Source organism: Pelodiscus sinensis, chromosome 22, assembly GCF_052426305.1.
Source record: "Pelodiscus sinensis isolate ZL-2025 chromosome 22, ASM5242630v1, whole genome shotgun sequence".
NCBI lineage: Eukaryota > Metazoa > Chordata > Testudines > Trionychidae > Pelodiscus > Pelodiscus sinensis.
Genome location: NC_143073.1, coordinates 25051190 through 25068437, shown reverse-complemented (window position 1 = coordinate 25068437; position 17248 = coordinate 25051190). Strand labels below are relative to the sequence as shown.

At 56.3% G+C, this 17248-nt stretch overlaps 2 protein-coding genes across 2 annotated transcripts in view; both read left to right on the top strand.

The window, feature by feature from the left end:
• Positions 1 to 17248, top strand: part of LOC149521872 (uncharacterized) — a 465443-nt gene that overhangs the window by 26822 nt on the left and 421373 nt on the right. The gene's annotated exons all lie outside the window — the stretch shown is intronic.
• Positions 1 to 17248, top strand: part of LOC149521878 (guanylate-binding protein 1-like) — a 37389-nt gene that overhangs the window by 7414 nt on the left and 12727 nt on the right. Inside the window, exons 5-9 of the mRNA XM_089772703.1 lie at positions 3327 to 3569; positions 7504 to 7781; positions 10073 to 10285; positions 14197 to 14299; positions 16742 to 17040. Of these exons, the coding sequence (XP_089628829.1) occupies positions 3327 to 3569; positions 7504 to 7781; positions 10073 to 10285; positions 14197 to 14299; positions 16742 to 17040 (1136 nt within the window). The remainder of the gene's footprint in view (positions 1 to 3326; positions 3570 to 7503; positions 7782 to 10072; positions 10286 to 14196; positions 14300 to 16741; positions 17041 to 17248) is intronic.

Here is a 17248-nt window from a genome sequence, read left to right as displayed (position 1 = left end):
CCGTACAGTGACAGAGTCCAGGCGCCATGGAGCTCCCTTGCCAGAGAGGCTCTGGGGTGAGTCGGGGACCGTCTATTTCAGAATGAGCTTTCCCGCCCCAAAGGAAGGTCTGACCCAACCCAGAGGCTGGAAGGGGGCGAGACCATTGCAGCCTGGCAGGAAAGGGGTCAGTGTTCACAGAGGTAACTAATCGCTGGGCAGGTTCCCCAGGGTTGGTGGATTCTCCGTGACCGACACTTTCCCAGTCAGGGCGGCGTGTCTGCCCGACAGCTCTGCCCAGCGGTTATCGGGGGCTGCAGGTCAGACGAGATCATCACACTGGGCCTTGGCCTTGGAGTGTGTCCCTCGGGCAGTAGTGGGGGCCACCATGGGCTGGGGGGCTCTGCTCCTTGTACCAGAGGGTCAGAGATGCCAAGGCCACTTAGCGCCACTGTGGCCTGACCTCCTGCCTAACGCGCCCATCCACTGGCTGGCTCGGGGCAGCCGCTCCAGCCCCCGGCTTTCAGCCACCTCAGCTGGCCTATGGGTGGGACACATGTGCCTGGGGGTTACCAGGGGTCTGGCACAGGGCAGCAGCTGGGGATGGGCCCTGCACTCACCGCAGCAGCAGCAGGAGGCAGAGTGACCCGGCAGGCTGCCACCCTGTTAGCCGACGGTTAGGACAGTGTGTACATGTGTGTTTCTGAGAAGAGGTTTAACGTTTGTGTTTTTACTGCTAGGACCGGGGTTCCATCGCAGAGGGTAGCCAGCAGGCCAACAGACGTCCCTTATTTATAGGAAGAGCTTATTACACCTAAGATTTTAGCTGCTAGAACACAGGGTTTCTTCGCAGCGGGCAGCCTAGGGAAGGCTGAAAAGTGCCCCAATGGACCTGTCACCTGGGAGTGACACAGATTTAAACGCCCAAGCTTTTCCTATGCCTGTTTCTTTATGACCGGCTGAAGTTTTTTTAAAATTGTGCTTGGTTTTATTACAGCAACCGAAGGAGTTAGGTTAAAACTTAAACTGTTACAGGTTTATTAAAAAAAACTTATAAAAGCATATGGTTACTATGGCTATTGCTCTCTTTCTTAACTGTTAGCAAATACAAATCTTAAAAATGGTTACAAAGCAAATAAAGATAGAAAATAGAAATAATGGTACTAAGTAACAGCTTAATTTTTAAAGAGCTTTAAGTCTATGTGTACACTTAAGACAAAGTACCACATCCAGGTACAATTTTTACCCATTTCTGTGCCTTTTGGCTCCAGCGTGTCAGGCCAGGGCCGGTCTTTCAATTCCTAGGAAAGACGAATACGAGGTGCGTGTCCCCGTGGAACCTCAGGAGATCAAACACCTAACCCGACCAGCAGATAGATGGTAGATTGACACTCAGAGTAAATGTGCTGCTGGACCCATCTTTATACCCCCGGGGGGCCGTATTCTTTTTTTTATTTAAGATGCCAAATTGTACTGGTCCATTTTGTGGCACCGGTTCTTACAAGCAAGTTTCAAGTTAATTTACACTTGCAAGAGAGAGAACTAAATTGTGAGCACTAGACATTTTTTTACTGGGCGAGAGATTCCTCCTCCCGCGGACGGCTGTGTGTTCGTATCAATATGGGTTTGAGTTAAGGGCACTCCTTGGCAGCCTCTTGGTCAGCAATTGGCATATTTCTGTTTACAGCCATTCACGGTCACACAGCCTGGGCCTTCTGCTCTGTGTGCCCTGCATGCTCCAGGCAAGCAAAAGTGGATGTTACAAGGGGGGTTCCTGTCTGGCTACACACCCTCTGCTGCCCAGTTCCCAGCCCAGCGCGCTCTGCATCACTGCAGTGGTGAGAAGCGAGCCCTAGCCCCAGTGATGCAGAGTCAATGGGCTGGGAGATGCCAGTGGGGCAGAGCTCAACAGGCCACCATAGGGAGTGTGGGGGGGCCCCCACCTGTTGCCACCCCATGCCAGGCTCATGGTAATCCCATGGCTCACGTCATGTCAGTCAGGGGAGGTGGCTCTGGGCAGGAGGAGCAATGGGGGCAGGGCGGAGCAGGTACGAGAGGGGGCAGAAGGGAGCAGGGGCAGGGCTTGGTGGAAACGTTGGAGTGAGGAAGGGGCAGAGCTGGGCAGAGCAGAGCCTCTGGCAGGGCAGTTCCCCCAGGCCCTGTGCCCCTATGGGGCCAGCCGTATCCCCGAGAATCGGTCTGTAGAATAAGATGAAATCCAGGGAAGACAAGAGGGAAGTTCTGTACTTGTGAAGGCAAAATCTCAGGCACAAATGTGGCAGGTGGACTAACTGGGGAAGCAGCAGAAAGGGGCCTGGGGTATGAGACAGCAGCGTGAGTCCCTGTGTATCTTCAATGGGCAGCAAGTTTAAAACAAATAAAAGGAAGTTCTTTTCACACAGTGCATAATCAACCTGTGGAACTCCTTGCCTGAGGAGGTTGTGCCTGCTTGGACTATCACAGGGTTTAAAAGAGAACTAGATCAATTCATGGAGGTTAAGTCCATAAACGGCTATTTGCCAGGATGGGTAGGAATGGTGTCTCCAGCCTCTGTTTGTCAGAGGGTGGAGATGGATGGCAGGAGAGAGATCACTTGATCATTACCTGTTCGATTCACTCCCTCTGGGACACCTGGTGCTGGCTGCTGTCGGCAGACAGGATACTGGGCTGCATGGACATTTGGTCTGACCCAGTATGGCTGTTCTTGTGTTCTTATGTTTCAAAATCTTTATGGGGACTCTTCAGGTGGCGGGTTGGGCTGACCACTAGGCACTCGGGCCTTATGGGCATGTCACCTGCCTAATTATCTTATCCTAGTTTGTCAATCTCATCATCTGATTCTTGCTCTCCAAGGGTATGTCTACACTAGCTCCCTAGTTCGAACTAGGGTGGTTAATGTAGGCAACCGGAGTACAGGTAGTTCGGAATAGGAAGCCTAATCCGAACTACCTAGTCCATGCCGCGTGTAGCCATGGGCACGGAGTCCGAACTAGCTGGCATTTAAAAATGGCAGCGCCCGGGTCATGCAAATGAAGCCCGGGAAATTCAAATCCCGGGCTTCATTTGCAACTCCGGTTGCCTACATTAAGCACCCTAGTTCGAACTAAGGTGGTAGAGTAGACATACCCCAAGTGTTTAGACGGGAAGGCAGGCAGGAACTGAAGGGGCTGAGTTTGGGGTAAAGCCAGAATCGGCAGGGATCTGCCTTTGAGTGACAACAAGCCAGCAGCCAGGATGGGTGGACGGATGCTCTGCTGGGAGATAAAACCATCCTGTTCTAGACTGTTTGAATTCACTTCTCTCTCTCTCTCTGCATTGCTGGCTGCTCCCTTTCCCTCTCGGTGCAGGCCGGACCAAGGAGGTGTGGAATTACAACACCCCACGCCAGTGCATCCGCGAATACTTCCCCGCGCGCAAGTGCTTTGTGTTTCTCCGGCCAGCCGGCGACAAGGAAATGAAGCAGCTGGAGTCGCTCCCTGACAGCGCCCTGCAGCCTGAGTTCCTGGAGCAGAGCCACAGATTCTGCCAGTACGTTCTCCAGGAGTCGAGGGTGAAGATGCTGAAAGGAGGCCACCCCGTCACCGGGCCAAGTGAGTCATGAGCGGGAACTAGCAAACCAGGGGAATGTCTGTGCAGCCGGGCTGCCCCCTCCCCAGGATAAGGCCGGGAGAGCAGGTCCTCAGGCTCCAGGGACTGACGTGAGGGTAGAATGATCCTTCCAGTCCCTAATGCCACCTCTCAGCTCCATCGGCCGGATTTTGAGGGGGGAGCGGCCCTCCAATCCTGCCCCTCCCCACAGCGCTTAGAGCAGAGGGGCACAGAGAGCAGCCAGATGCTTTGAACAGCCTGGGACTACTCTGAATCTGGTGGGTGCCATGTGCCTGGGGGCCCAGGCAGGGTAGCCCACAGGCTGAACTGGGCAGCCCGTGGGCCGGATCCAGTAGCTTGGTGTACCACTGTAGGGCTTGCCGTGTAGACGGGGGAGGGGAGGTCTGGCCATAGGCCAAGTCTGCAGCTGGTACCTCAGTGTAGCTCTGGTGGAGTCAGTGGGTCCGATCCCCCGGCGATGCAGCCCTAGGGTCAATTGATGTGGCTCCATGGGCTGCAGGAAGCCAGATCCCCCAGCAGTAACAGCGCAGCTGTGTTATCTGAGGGTATATCTACACTACAGCACTATTTGGAATTAACTTAATTGGAAATAGTTAATTCGAATTAAGCTAATTTGAAATAACGCATCTATACACAAAAACTATTTCGAAATAGCACGTCCACACTGAGTGGACCCTGAACAGAAGTTAAGGCTGGCTGGAAGCAGTGCCAGCAGGGTATCAGGTTAGGACCTAGTGTGTGGGGCTGCAGCCTGAAGCTAACTGAGCTCTGTGCTTAAAGAGACCCAACTCCCACCCCAGACAGACAGTTCTCAGGGTTCCCCACTTGCTTGTTTACCTCGACGAGGGACAGCAAAGCAGTCCTGTCTTGGAGTGCCCTGAGTGCCCGCACTCAGCACATCACAGCACCCGGGCACATGGAGCCAGAGCTTCCCCGGTGCATCTCGTGGGGTCGTTGCCATCAGCCCGGCTGCACTTGTTGCAGGCTGCCATCCGGGGGTTCATCAGGGGGCTGACAGGATCCAGGAGGCCCTGAGGGATAGCGCCTACCCCGAGGAGCCCTCAGCGCCTCCCCAGTCCTCCCCACCGGGGGCTCATGCCCCATTCCTCATTCACATCCTTCCACTTACCCCTCCCTAGCCCCCCTTCCTGATGTCAAATAAAAGACACGTATGTTCAAAAATAGAAACTGGGTTTATTGAACAAAACTGAGGGAGGGATAGACCTTTGGGGAGACTGGGAAAAGGCGGTGGGAGAGGGGAAGAGAGAGGGTGGGAGAAGGGTAGGGGAAACCTGGGAGGAGGGAGCTGGAAGGGGTAAGCAAGGGGAAGAAGAAGGGGGGAAGATCAGGACTCAGGGTTGGGGATCTCGCTGGACCAACCTGACTTTCATGTAAACCTGCTCCTGGGTTCGCATGTGGCCTTTGGTGGCCAGACTGGCAGCTATCCTGCCATAGACGGCTGCATTCCTCTGTCTAGTGACATCATGGATGTTGGGGGCATCCCCTCCAAACCTGAATAAGGTCCATGATCTCCACCCTGGACCAGGAAGGCTCCTGCCTTCTCTAGCCCCTGTCAGGCTCCCAGGGAGCGGTGGAGGGCTGGCTGCCAGTGGCTTGCTGGCTCATGTTTTGGGACCACTGGGTCAGGGGCCCCGGTGGCCACTGCTGGCTCTGGGCTGACAGGCTTGGAGGTGGCACAGGCACTGTGGCCAGGGTCTACCCCTTTAATAGCTCCGGAGCTGGGGGAGAGGAGAGGAAGGTTTCCTGGTTGTGCCCAGAGTGGCCACCAGGGCTCCCTGGGACGGGCTGGAGGCCCCCTATTTCGAATTAATTGTCTACACAGCACTTCATTCAAAATAGCTATTTCGAATTTGGTGTTACTCCTCGTAGAATGATGTTTACCAAATTCGAAATAGGGGCTCTGCTATTTCAAATTTATTTCGAAATAGCAGATTGGCTAATAACGTTAATTTGAAATAAGTGCTGTTATTTCCAATTAACTTTGTAGTGTAGACAGACCCTGACTGAAGAGAGAAATGGGAAAGTCCCCAAAGGCCATGTACAGACTCGGGCTGCTCTTCAAAACTGCGGGAAGGAGACAGGCCCCGTCCCTTAAGGAGAGTTAGTTAACAACCTCCTCTCTGGGGCTCCCAGCCCTTCTCCCTGTTGTCAGAGTAGTGGGGGTGATGGGGAATTTGGGAGCAGTGGAGCAGTGACAGAGCAGTGATATGCAGTGGTCAGAGCAGTGCTGGTAATGGGCAATGTGGAGCAGTGACAGAGCAGTGGTGTGCAGTGGTCAGAGCAGTGCATCTGATGGGCCAAGAGGAGCAGTGACAGATCAGTGCGGGTGATGGGCAATGTGGAGCAGTGACAGAGCAGTGGGGTGCAGTGGTCAGAACAATTTTCACCATTCGGGGAGTTTCTCAGTGCGGAGCCGTGAGCTGAGCCGGGGTTTGGATACAGTGACAGCGAGGGGTAGTCCATGTGCTAGCTGAGATCAGGGCCCTTTGTACCTGGTGCTTCGCAGACCCACAGCCCCTGCACCACACAGCTCAGTTTCATGCCACGTTACAATAGGGAGCTGATCAAGAGTGGGGGCTGGGAGCGAGGTGGAACACAGGAGGTGACAGTTGTGACGTAGTGGGGGGTACCTTGCAGGTTGCTAGGCTTGGGTTGTCAGTGACCTCCACTGGCTGCTGGCTGCAGCACGGCCCAGCAGGGCAGGGGATGAGTCATTATGCAAGGGGGGCTGACCAGATATCTCCCAGGGAGCGGAACAATAGGAAGAAGGGGAGTGGAGCCCTGGCTGTGGGCAGGGCTGGAAGTGAGTGAGTTTGGTTTCTGGCTGGGATCATGGAGAAAGCAGCCTAGGCAATGGGCTGGGATTTAGGGGCCCAGGCTCCCCCACCTCAAGGGGGGCTGAGGCATCCTAGGCCTGCCCTGGAACCAGATGACATCTGTGCTGTGCTGTATCCTGGAGAAGCAATAAACACCCTCTATTCTACTGGCTGGGGGAGTCTGTCCATGCCATTACGGGGGTGCAGGAGACGGGAAAACAATCGCTTAGCAAGTGCCGTCGTGTGCGTGCGGCTGTCCAGGAACGTGCTGTCGCAATCCCCGTGCACAGAACGGGGGATCTCTCACGTCGTTAATATTAATCACCTTGCTTAAGTGCTGGCTCCGGGCCAGGCCGCTCAGCACCTCCGAGGACAGAGCCTTTGGTGGCTTGGATGGACACAAATTAGAGTCAGTCGATTGGGGATCAAAACCCGACCAAAGGGTGAGGGAGTCTGGCCTGTTGGGAGGTTAAAGCGTTGGGCACGTTCGGACTTGGGAGAAGAGTGAGAAGGACCCGAGAGCAGCCCCTTAGCAATAGCGCTAATGCTCCTTGCAGCACCCACATTCCTCCCCCCCCCCGCCTTTCTCTCTCATCCTTCATCTCCTCCTGCACCCCCTGGGGCCAGCCCAGGCCAGGCCTCATATTGCAGCCCCTCTCGGCATCAGTCTCTCCCATGGTGCCCCTGGGCCTGGACCGGATTCCTGCAGCCCGTGTGCCCAGGGCCTCCCTCCTCCTCCCCCTCACTGCGTTCTGCTCCCTTCCCCCGCGCTTCAGCCCCGTCCCATCTCCTCCCTCCCTCCGGCCTCACCGGCTCCTTGTCTGTCGGGTGTCCCACGGGCTGTGAGCTCCAGAGGGCAGGGCGCAGGGACAGGGCTGACTCTGAGGGACCAGGCTCACTTCTGGGGCTTGGACGTCAGAGGGACAGGAGCTGCCACTGGCATCGGCCCCCCAGTGATGTGTCGGTGGGGGCTACTCAGCCAGGCAGGGAAGGGCCCAGGGCCAGTGCAGAGCTGGGGCCAGGCCCTCACGGGAGTCTCTGGGAATTCTCCTAACACCCCTCCCCTGCTCTCCCCCAGTGTTTGGCCTCTTAGCCCAGAGCTACGTGGAGACCATCCTGAGCGGGAAGGTGCCCTGCCTGGAGGATTCAGTGACCACCATTGCCGCCAAGCAGAACGAGGCTGCGGTCAGGGAGGGGCTGGCTCTTTATGATGCCCAGATGGAGGAACAGGTCACGTTCCCGGCGGAGGTGGCCGCGCTGTCTGAGACGCATGGGGCGTGCGAGAGGGCAGCCCTGCAGCTGTTCATGCAGCAGTCCTTCAAGGATGAGGATCAGAAGTACCAGGAGCAGCTGGCGGTAAGTTTATGGACCCTGCACGTCCCCCTGCCTTGGACCTGCCCCTGGCTATTACTCTGCTCCTTTCCTGGGTCTATTACAGAATATCTGGGTAGCCCACTCACTGACCTGGAGCCCGCTGGGCTAAGTGCTGTGTACACACAGAGCAAAGGGGCAGCCTTTGCGGCTAGGAACTGAGGTCCCCTCTCAGCCGTGCGGTGGCGTGGCCCTGCAGCTGCTTAATGCACCGAGCCAGGTTCTCAGGGCTCCAAGCACCATAGGGACAGTCCCCTCTTATTGTGACTCTGCCTGGGTCGCACCAAGTGACAAAGGGCCTCAATTTTCAAAGAGCTGGGTGCCCAGACAGCAGATCAGGGCTCAGTGAGGTTTTCAAAAATGCTTCAGTAGCTTGGCTCCGAATTCCCACTGACAATCAAAAAGAAGGTTTTTGGCTGAAGTGACACGTTTTCAGGAAGCCTCTTTTTGTAAAAGTGATTTATTTACCCCCTTGGAAGAGAGGGAAGTGATCAGGAATAGTCAGCATGGATTCACCAAGGGTAAGTCATGCCTGACCAATCTGATTAGCTTCTATGATGAGGTAACTGGCTCTGTGGATGTGGGAAAGTCAGTGTATGTGATATACCTTGACTTTAGCAAGGCTTTTGATACGGTCTCCCACAATATTCTTGCCAACAAGTTAAGGGAATGTGGATTGGATAAATGGACAGTAAGATGGATAGAAAGCTGGCCAGAAGGCCGGGCCCAGCGGGTAGTGATCAACAGCTCGATGTCAGGATGGCATCTAGTGGAGTGCCCCAAAGTTCGGTTCTAGGGCCGGTTTTGTTCAATATCTTTATTAATGACCTGGATGAGGGGAGGGATTTCACCCTCAGCAAGTTTGTGGATGACACTAAGCTAGGGGGAGAGGTAGATATGCTTGAGGGCAGAGATAGGGTCCAGAGTGACTTCGACAAATTGGAGGATTGGGCCACTAGAAATCTGATGAGGTTCAACAAGGACAAGTGTAGAGTCCTCCACTTGGGACGGAAGAATCCCAAGCATAGTTACAAGCTGGGGACCAACCAGTTAAGTAGCAGTTCTGCAGAAAAAGACCTGGGGGTCACAGTGGATGAGAAGCTGGATATGAGTCAACAGTGTGCCCTTGTAGCCAAGAAGGCTAATGGCATATTAGGTTGCATTAAGAGGAGTATTGCCAGCAGATCCAGAGATGTCATTATTCCCCTTTATTCGGCTCTGGGAGGCCACCTTTGGGCTGTGTCTAGACTGGCAAGTTTTTCCGCAAAATCTTGCCAGCTGTCTACACTGGCCGCTTGAATTTCCGGAAAAGCACTGACGATCTCATGTAAGATCGTCAGTGCTTTTCCAGAAATACTATGCTGCTCCTGTTTGGGCAAAAGTCTTTTTCTGAAAGACTTTTGTGCAAAAGGGCCAGTGTAAACAGCACAGTAGTGTTTTCCACAAAAAAGCCCCAGTCGCGAAAATGGCAATTGGGGATTTTTTGTGGAAAACCGCATCTAGATTGGCCACGGACGCTTTTCCCCAAAAAGTGCTTTTGCAGAAATGCTTTTAATGGAAAACTTTTCCGTTAAAAGCATTTTTGGAAAATCATGCCAGTGTAGACGTAGCCCTGGAGTATTGTGTCCAGTTCTGGGCCCCCCACTACAAAAAGGATGCGGACCCATTGAAGAGGGTCCAGCGGAGGGTAACCAAAATGATTAGGGGGCTGGAGCATATGACTTATGAGGAGAGGCTGAGGGAGTTGGGTCTGTTTAGTCTGCAGAAGCGAAGAGTGAGGGGGGATTTGAGAGCAGCCTTCAACTTCCTGAAGGGGGGTTCCAAAGAGGCTGGAGAGAGGCTGTTCTCAGTAGTGCCAGGTGGCAGAACAAGGAGCAATGGTCTCACGTTGTGGTGGAAGAGGTCCAGGTTGGATATTTGGAAAAACTATTTCCCTAGGAGGGTGGTGAAGCACTGGAATGGGTTCCCTAGGGAAGTAGTGGAGTCTCCATCCCTAGAGGTGTTTAAATCTCGGCTTGACCAAGTCCTGGCCGGGTTGATTTAGTTGGGTTGGTCCTGCCTAGAGCAGGGGGCTGGACTTGATGACCTCCTGAGGTCTCTTCCAGCTCTATGGTTCAATGATTCTATGATTCGCTGCCTGGCCCCAGGTCAGACTCTGGGCCTTGGGCTTCCACTGCCGAGGGAGGGACGTCTCCTGACCACACAGGCACTAGAACCCTGGGCAGTGCAGAAATGCAGCCTCCCCCCCTCACCGCTCTCTCCCTGTCACTCCCCAGGAGGCGATAAAAGAACATTACAGCGCTGTGCAGAGCAGGAACCAAACTGAGTCCCAGGAGACCTGCTGGGCCCTGCTTTCCCAGCTCTCAGCCGACGTGGATTCGAAGCTCAGCGAGGGGGTTTACATGAAGCCCGGCGGGTACCAGCTGTACATGACTGATCAGAAACAGGTGGTGGAGAGTTTCCAGAAGACGCCCAACAAAGGAGTCATGGTGAGTGCTGGGCAGGGCTGCGGAGCTAGTCGGGGGCAGCGTACGCGCTGCGGCGTCCTTATCTGCCCACAATCTGTGGGCCTGGGAAAGAGCATCAGGCCCAGCTGTGAACACTCAGCATCTGAGATACCGGGCTGCTGCCAACTCCACAGAGCAGGAAGTCACCAGGGAAACCCTGAGAAATACTAATAGGTGTTGCTGTCTGAGCCTTCAACATGTGACAAAAGTGTCACCACAGGACTGGAACAAGGCAAATGCAGTGTCCATCTTTAAAGAAGGGTAGAAGGACAATCCAGGGAACTACAGCCAAGTCTGCCTCACCTCAGTTCCCTTCAAAATCACGGAAGGGATCCTCAAGGGATCCATTTTCAAGCACTTGGAAGAGGGGGAAGTGATCAGGAACAGTCAACATGGATTCACCAAGGGCAAGTCCTGCCTCACCAATCTGGTTGCCTTCTATGATGGGGTAACTGGATTTGTGGATATGGGGAAGGTCGCGGACGTGATCTACCTTGATTTCGGCAAAGCTTTTCCTACGGTCTCCCACAATAGTCTTGCCAGCAAGCGAAGGAAGTCTGGATTGGATACGTGGACTACAAGGTGGATAGAAAACTGGTGGATAGATTGTCGGGTTTGGCTGGTAACAATCAATGGCTAGATGTCTCATCTGTGGTCGGTTTCAAGCAGAGTGCCCCATGGATCACTTCTAGGTCCAGTTTTGTTCAACATCTTTATTAATGACCTGGACGAGGGGACGGATTGCACCCTCAGCAAGTTTGTGGATGACACTAAGCTAGCGGGAGAGCTTGATATGCTGGAGGGCAGGGAGAGGGTCCAGAGTGACCTAAACAAATTGGAGGATTGGGCCACAAGAAATCTGATGAGGTTCAACAAGGACAAATGCAGAGTCCTGCCCTGGGGATGGAAGAATCCCAAACATTGTTACAGGCTGGGGACTGACTGGCTAAGTAGGAGCTCTGCAGAAAAGGCCCTGGGGGTTACAGTGTATATGAAGCTGGATGTGAGTCAACAGGGCACCCTTGTAGCCAAGAAGGCTAATAGCATATTAGGGTGTATTAGAAGGAGACTTGCCAGCAGATCCAGAGAAGTGAATATTCCCCTTTATTTGGCACTGGGGAGGCCACATCTGGAGTGTTGTGTCCAGTTCTGCTCCCCCCCCCCCCCCACTATAGAAAGGATTTGGACTGGAGCATGTGACCTATGAGGATGAGAGATTACAGCTTGTTTCCCCTGCAGAGGAGAAGGGTGAGGGGGGATCTGAGAGCAGCCTGCAACTCCCTGAAGGGGGGCTCCAAAGAGGCTGGAGAGAGGCTGTTCTCAGTGGCAGCAGATGGCAGAACGAAGAGCAATGGTCAAGTTGCAGCTGGGGTGGTCTAAGTTGGATATTAGGAAAACCTATTTCCTTAAGCACGTGAGGGAGCACTGGGCTGGGTTCCCTAGGGAGGTGGTGAAATCTCCATCCATAGAGGTGTCTAAATCTTGGTTTGACAAAGCCCAGGCTGGGATGATTGAGTTGGGTTGGTTCTGCTTTGGGCAGGGGGCTGGACTCGATGCCTCCTGAGGTCTCTGCCAACCCTGGGATTCTGTGACTCTAAATTTGGGGCACCGCTGGGTCTTACAGTCCTCCTACCGGCCTCTTCCCATCCCAGTTCTGTGTCTCTGCTTCCTGCGGAGGGGATCTAGTCAACGTACCAGTGACAAAGCCGCCAGAGCTGTTAGCAGCCCCTATTTCATTGGTGCGATGCTGCAGGTTATAAAATCCCATCTCGCCAGCTGCCAATGGGCACAGGCACCAGTTCAGTAGTGCTGTGTAGGGCCCCAGAGAGCCTCAGGCCAGCCCTGTACACAGTGTCCCCTTTGAACCACTTTTACTGGTCGGCGTGACACATGCAGTAGCCCTGCAAGCCAGCCTGGGAGCGCTGAGTCACATTCTGCTTGGGTCGCGAATATTCACACTGGGGGACTGTGACCCAGGCCCCACACTGCACTGGAAGGGGTTAACACCACACTGTGAGTGAAGGAAGTCCCGGCCTGTACTGAGCATGCTCAAAGGCCGGCCCCTATAAAAGGAAGCATTGAATCCATGGGGCAGGACGATGCTGGAGAGGAAGGGCGCATGCGGAGAGCCAGCCCCAGCCCCTCCCTGCAGGAGCTGCGGGCCCGGGGCTCAGACGAACCTCCCAGAGCTCACAAAGCACCAGGAGCAGTCTGCACCGAGGAACATTGTGATCCTGAGACGTCTTGGGCCAGGGCACCACTGGCCACGCGAGGAAGCGGCCCAGGGAGGGGAGGGAGTGGTACCTCCCCGCTGGGGGACTCAGCAGGGCTCAGTGGGATCCCTGCCCTGCTCTGCCATGGCCAGGGCCCCGGTACCCCCGTCCTGAGCCACCAGCCCCGTGCTGGAGCGCCGCGTGGGGAAGGGCTGCTGCGCTGACTCTGGCCCTCAGGTCTCACTGCCCCAGAGGCAGCCCCAGCACCTCTGGGCCCGGGAATTCACAGCCCTGGTGCCGCTGGGCTCGGCCATTCCTGGCCCTGGGGAGGGGAGCAGAGTTCTCAAGGGAGCAGCTACAAAGCTCTACGGCTACTGAGGGGGAAGGTCCCTTAGCCCAGGCTCTGTCCCACCCACAGCGGGGAGCATGTGGGGAGCAGGCGATGCCGATGGAGAAAAGGCCCCTGGGGGATCCTGGCCATTACAGGCCAGTTAGCCCAGCTCAGCGCAGACAAACGGGAAGGAAGGGGCCGTCCGGTGCTGGGGCGCTGAGCTGCAGGGGGGGGGGGGCTGGCTCCCAGCTGGGCTCCAGGGCTCCCCTGCAGACTGCCAGGCTAAGCAGCAGGCGGGTGAAAGGGGCTGGCTGGAGGGGAGCCCCTGACCAGTCTGGGATTGCCCCAGCCCCAAGAACCCACCCCCAGGGCACCGTTTAGGGAGGGCAGGGGCTGACTCCTCTCCCCCAGGATCCCTGCCAGGGCTTTGCTTGCTCTGCCCCTTCCTGTGGGTGCCAGGGGGTGAGAGGACAGCACAGAGCCTGCGCCTGGCTGGGGAGGGCAGGGCAGTGAGAGACCCAGGCCGGGTCCTTCCCTCTCGCCCCCCGACAGTGACAGGAAGGGGAGCAGCAGCGTCCTGGTGTGAATCCCGGGGAAGGGGCCTTCAGCCTCCCTCCCTCCCTGCTTCCCTCCCTCTCTGAATGGCACCGCTGGCCCCACACGGTCTCCACAGCCCAGCCCCTGCCCTCAGCTCCCCCCCGCACTGCCCAACGCTCCTCACTCCTGCACCCCCACACCCTCCGCCCCTCCCTGAGCCCCCACCCCCAGTCCCTGCCCCGACTCCTGCACCCCCACATACTCCAGCCTGCTGCCCTGAGACATTCCCCCCCACACAGCCCTGACTCCAGCAACCCCCCCCCCCCCCAGCACCTGCCCTGACTCCTTCCCCCATTCACACTCACCCAAACCCTCCCCCTCAGCCGCTCCTCACAGCCCAAACCCTGACCCCTCTGCCCCCCACTTATCAACCGTGAGCCCTGAGCTGCTCCCCACACACCTCAACCCTTAGTCCTGCACCTCCTACAGCCTCAGCCCCCCACCCTGAGCCCTCCACGCCCTCAGTCCCTTTCCAGCACCTCCCATGCACCCAAACCTTCTGCCCTCAGCCCCTGCTCACACCCCTCTGCATTGGCAGGCTCTGGGGGGTTTTCTGTGGGTCACTCAGCAGCCTCCCTTCACGGATTTCCAGCTCCCGGCCGCGTCTCGGGGCGATTTGCTCTGCCGAGTGGCTGAGTTCTTGTCGGGCAATTCTACCCCTGCTGGTGCCCCCGCCCAGAGATCAGCACCTTGTGCCCCTCGCGCCCAGCGCAGCCTTGAGTGCAGGGACTGACCTGCCCCCTCGTCCCCAGGCGGAGCAGGTGCTGCAGCAGTTCGTGGACAGCAAGAAGGCAGAAGCAGCCTGCATTCTTGGGGCCGACAAAAAGCTGTCAGAGGCGGAAAAGAACCAGGCAGGTGAGTCTCTGGGGAAGGGTTTTAAGCAGGTTTCTTCCTGATTTTCAATCATTTCAACAACAAAGACAACAACCCTCCATCCCTATACAGCAGAGCTATGGCTGGGAATCCACGGCCATCCTGGGCTCAGGGTGTCCCTACAGCGAACACCACGGCCACTGGAAATCTCCCATTTCTGGGTTGTGCTTTGGGAGCTACAGGGGCTGCCCGGTTGCTCTGCTGGGGTATGTCTACACTAGCTCATTAATTCGAGCTAGGTAGGCAAATCAGGAAACTGGGATTGCAAATGAAGCCTGGGATTTAAATATCCCGGGCTTTATTTGCATGTTCCTGTCTGGCTGCCATTTTTAATTCCCCTTAGTTCAAACGAACTGCCCGCGGCTACACGTGGCAGTTTAAAGTTAATCCGGACTAAGTCCTTAGTTCAGATTAACTGTTATACCTCATTGCGTGTGTAGCCGCGGGCAGCTAGTTCGAACTAAGGGGATTTAAAAATGGTGCCCGCCCGGGAACATGCAAATGAAGCCCGGGATATTTAAATCCCAGGCTTCATTTGCAAACACTGAAGCTCCTATTGGTCAGGAACTTGGGCAAATGGGATCTGCGGGGGTGGTGCCACAGGCAGGATGCTGTGCAGATACCAGGCCACCGCCAGCCTAGGAGCCAGAGGGATGTGACCAGGCCCATGCCTGGGAGGTGCAGGGTCTGGGGCAACCGCTAGAGCCTGGGACAATCCTGGTGTCAGAGCCCCCCCCCCCCGCTGGACCCCCACCCCACCCCGCTCCACCACTTCCCTCAAGTCCCACCCCCCTGACAAATCTCCCTCCTTCATGCAACATGAGCGGGGGGTTATGGGCCCTGGCGTGGGGAGGCAGCAGGGGTTGCCCCCTCCCACACTGCCCTTGGCGGCAGGAGCAAGAGTGGCCCAGCAGCCTGCTCTGCTCCTCCCACCGCCCTCTCCCAGCCACTGCCCCTCACTTCTCTGCGCGGTGGGAAGGGGAGCTCCGTGGCTCCCTGCTGCCGCGGAGGGGTGGGGCGCTGTGGGCTGAGCGAGGGGGGTGAAGCAGAGCAGAGGGGAGCGGGTTGTGGGGCTGCTCCAGCTCCTGCCATCGCGGTCAGTGCAGCAGGGGGTGAGAGCTGCTGCCTCCCTGCCACCAGGCCCCCACTGCCCAAGGCAATCCCCCCGGATGCCCTGGGACCCATGCATAGGATGGTGGAGGTGACCACCGTGGGGCCCCCAAAAGTGTGAAACCTGAGGCTGTCACTTTTTTCCGGAAAATCATGCCAGTCTAGACATAGCCTTTGTCTCTATCGGCTCCTGCTTAAAAACTCCCGAGTCACAGATTGCCTGGCCTGGGAGGTGGCTGCCCCCACCAAGTTAAAAAACCCTTTCTTTTTGAACTCAGAAAGATGCACTTGGGAACTTCCTCTGGAGGGGAACCCAAACTTAGTTACCACAAGAGAGCTTGAAAAATAGAAAAATAAACCAAGCTGCAATCTCAGTGGGTTTTTTCCGAAAAAACCTTCTCTTACATCCACACTGCTATTGCGTCCTTTCAAAAGACAATCGAAAGAACAGAGGGGTTTTTCCGATATTGGTAAACCTGATTGTACGGGGAAGAAGCCTTTCTGGGAAAGAGCTCTTTTGGAAAAAGGCGCATGCGGGGCAGGAGGTGACCTCTGCTGTCTGTAGCACAACCCAGCAGGGCAGGGGGTGAGTCATTATGCAAAGGGGGCTCCAAACCTGTCTAACCAGCCACCCCCCAGGGAGAGAAACAAAGGAAGGTGGAATGCCGCCCTTGGCTGGGGGCAAGGCTGGAAGAGGGTTAGTTAGTTTTGGTCTGGAAAGCAGGGGAGAAGGAGCTAGGGAGGGCGCTGGGATTTAGGGGCCCAGCCACACCCATCTCAAGGGGGCTGAGGCATCCTAGGCCTGCCCTGTAACCAGATGACATCTGTGCTGTGCTGTGTCCTGGAGAAGCAATAAACTCCCTCTATTCTACTGGCTGGGGGAGTCTGTTCGTGCCATTTTGGGGGTGCAGAAGGCGGGGGAACCCCAACGCGCCATCACACACGCGGGGTGTCAGGGCTGGCGGCGTGACTGGCAGGAAGGTCCCAGCTCTCCTGCCCTGGCCGGGTCACTTCCCGCTGGCAGGACAAGTCGGTGCTTGGCCAAGTGTAACGTGACCCCTCAGCCTGACCCGGCATCTCTGGGGCCCAAAGTAGGGCCCAGTCCGGTCTGTGGGAACCCACCTGCAGCCCGACCTGTGGAGCAGGGGTGGCCATTGTATCGCCATGGAAACTGACCGGCCCCTCCTGTGGAGAGGGAGCTGCCAGGTTAGAATCAGCCCCAGCCCCTGTCTGCCGGGCTGGGCGCTCTCTGCCCCATGCAGACTGCACAGCAGGGGGCTGATGCCACGTTCTTTGCATTTCCCATTTCCACAGCTGACCAGGCGAGGTTGGAGCAGCTGGAGCAGCAGCGCAAGGCAGAGGAGGAGAGGAGGCAGCAGGTGGAGCAGCAGATGAGCGACCTAGAACGCAGCCACCAGGAGAACGTTAGCCAGATGGAAGCCAAGATGGAGGAGGAGGCTGAAAAGCAGAAGCAGGAGATGGAGGCAGCTCTGCAGAGCAAACTGAAGGAACAGCAGAAGCTGCTGGAGCAGGGCTTCTCAGAGAAAGCCGAGCTGCTGAAAGAGGAGATGGAGCAGATGCGGAAGGAGCAGGAGGAGAAGCAGAAGGAATTGGTGAGTCCCTGTGGGGCTGGCGGGGTGATGTAGGGAGCGTTTCCCCCAGGGAGCACCAGGAACACACAGTGGCCAGTGTGGTAAAGCAGGGAGTCGATACGCTGCATTAACCCCCCACCAGGGAGATCTGCCTTCTCAGCGCAGGGCTGCACTTCAAATGCTGCAGCTGCTCTGGAGCCTTCTCCTTTATTTAATCCCCCCCCCCCAG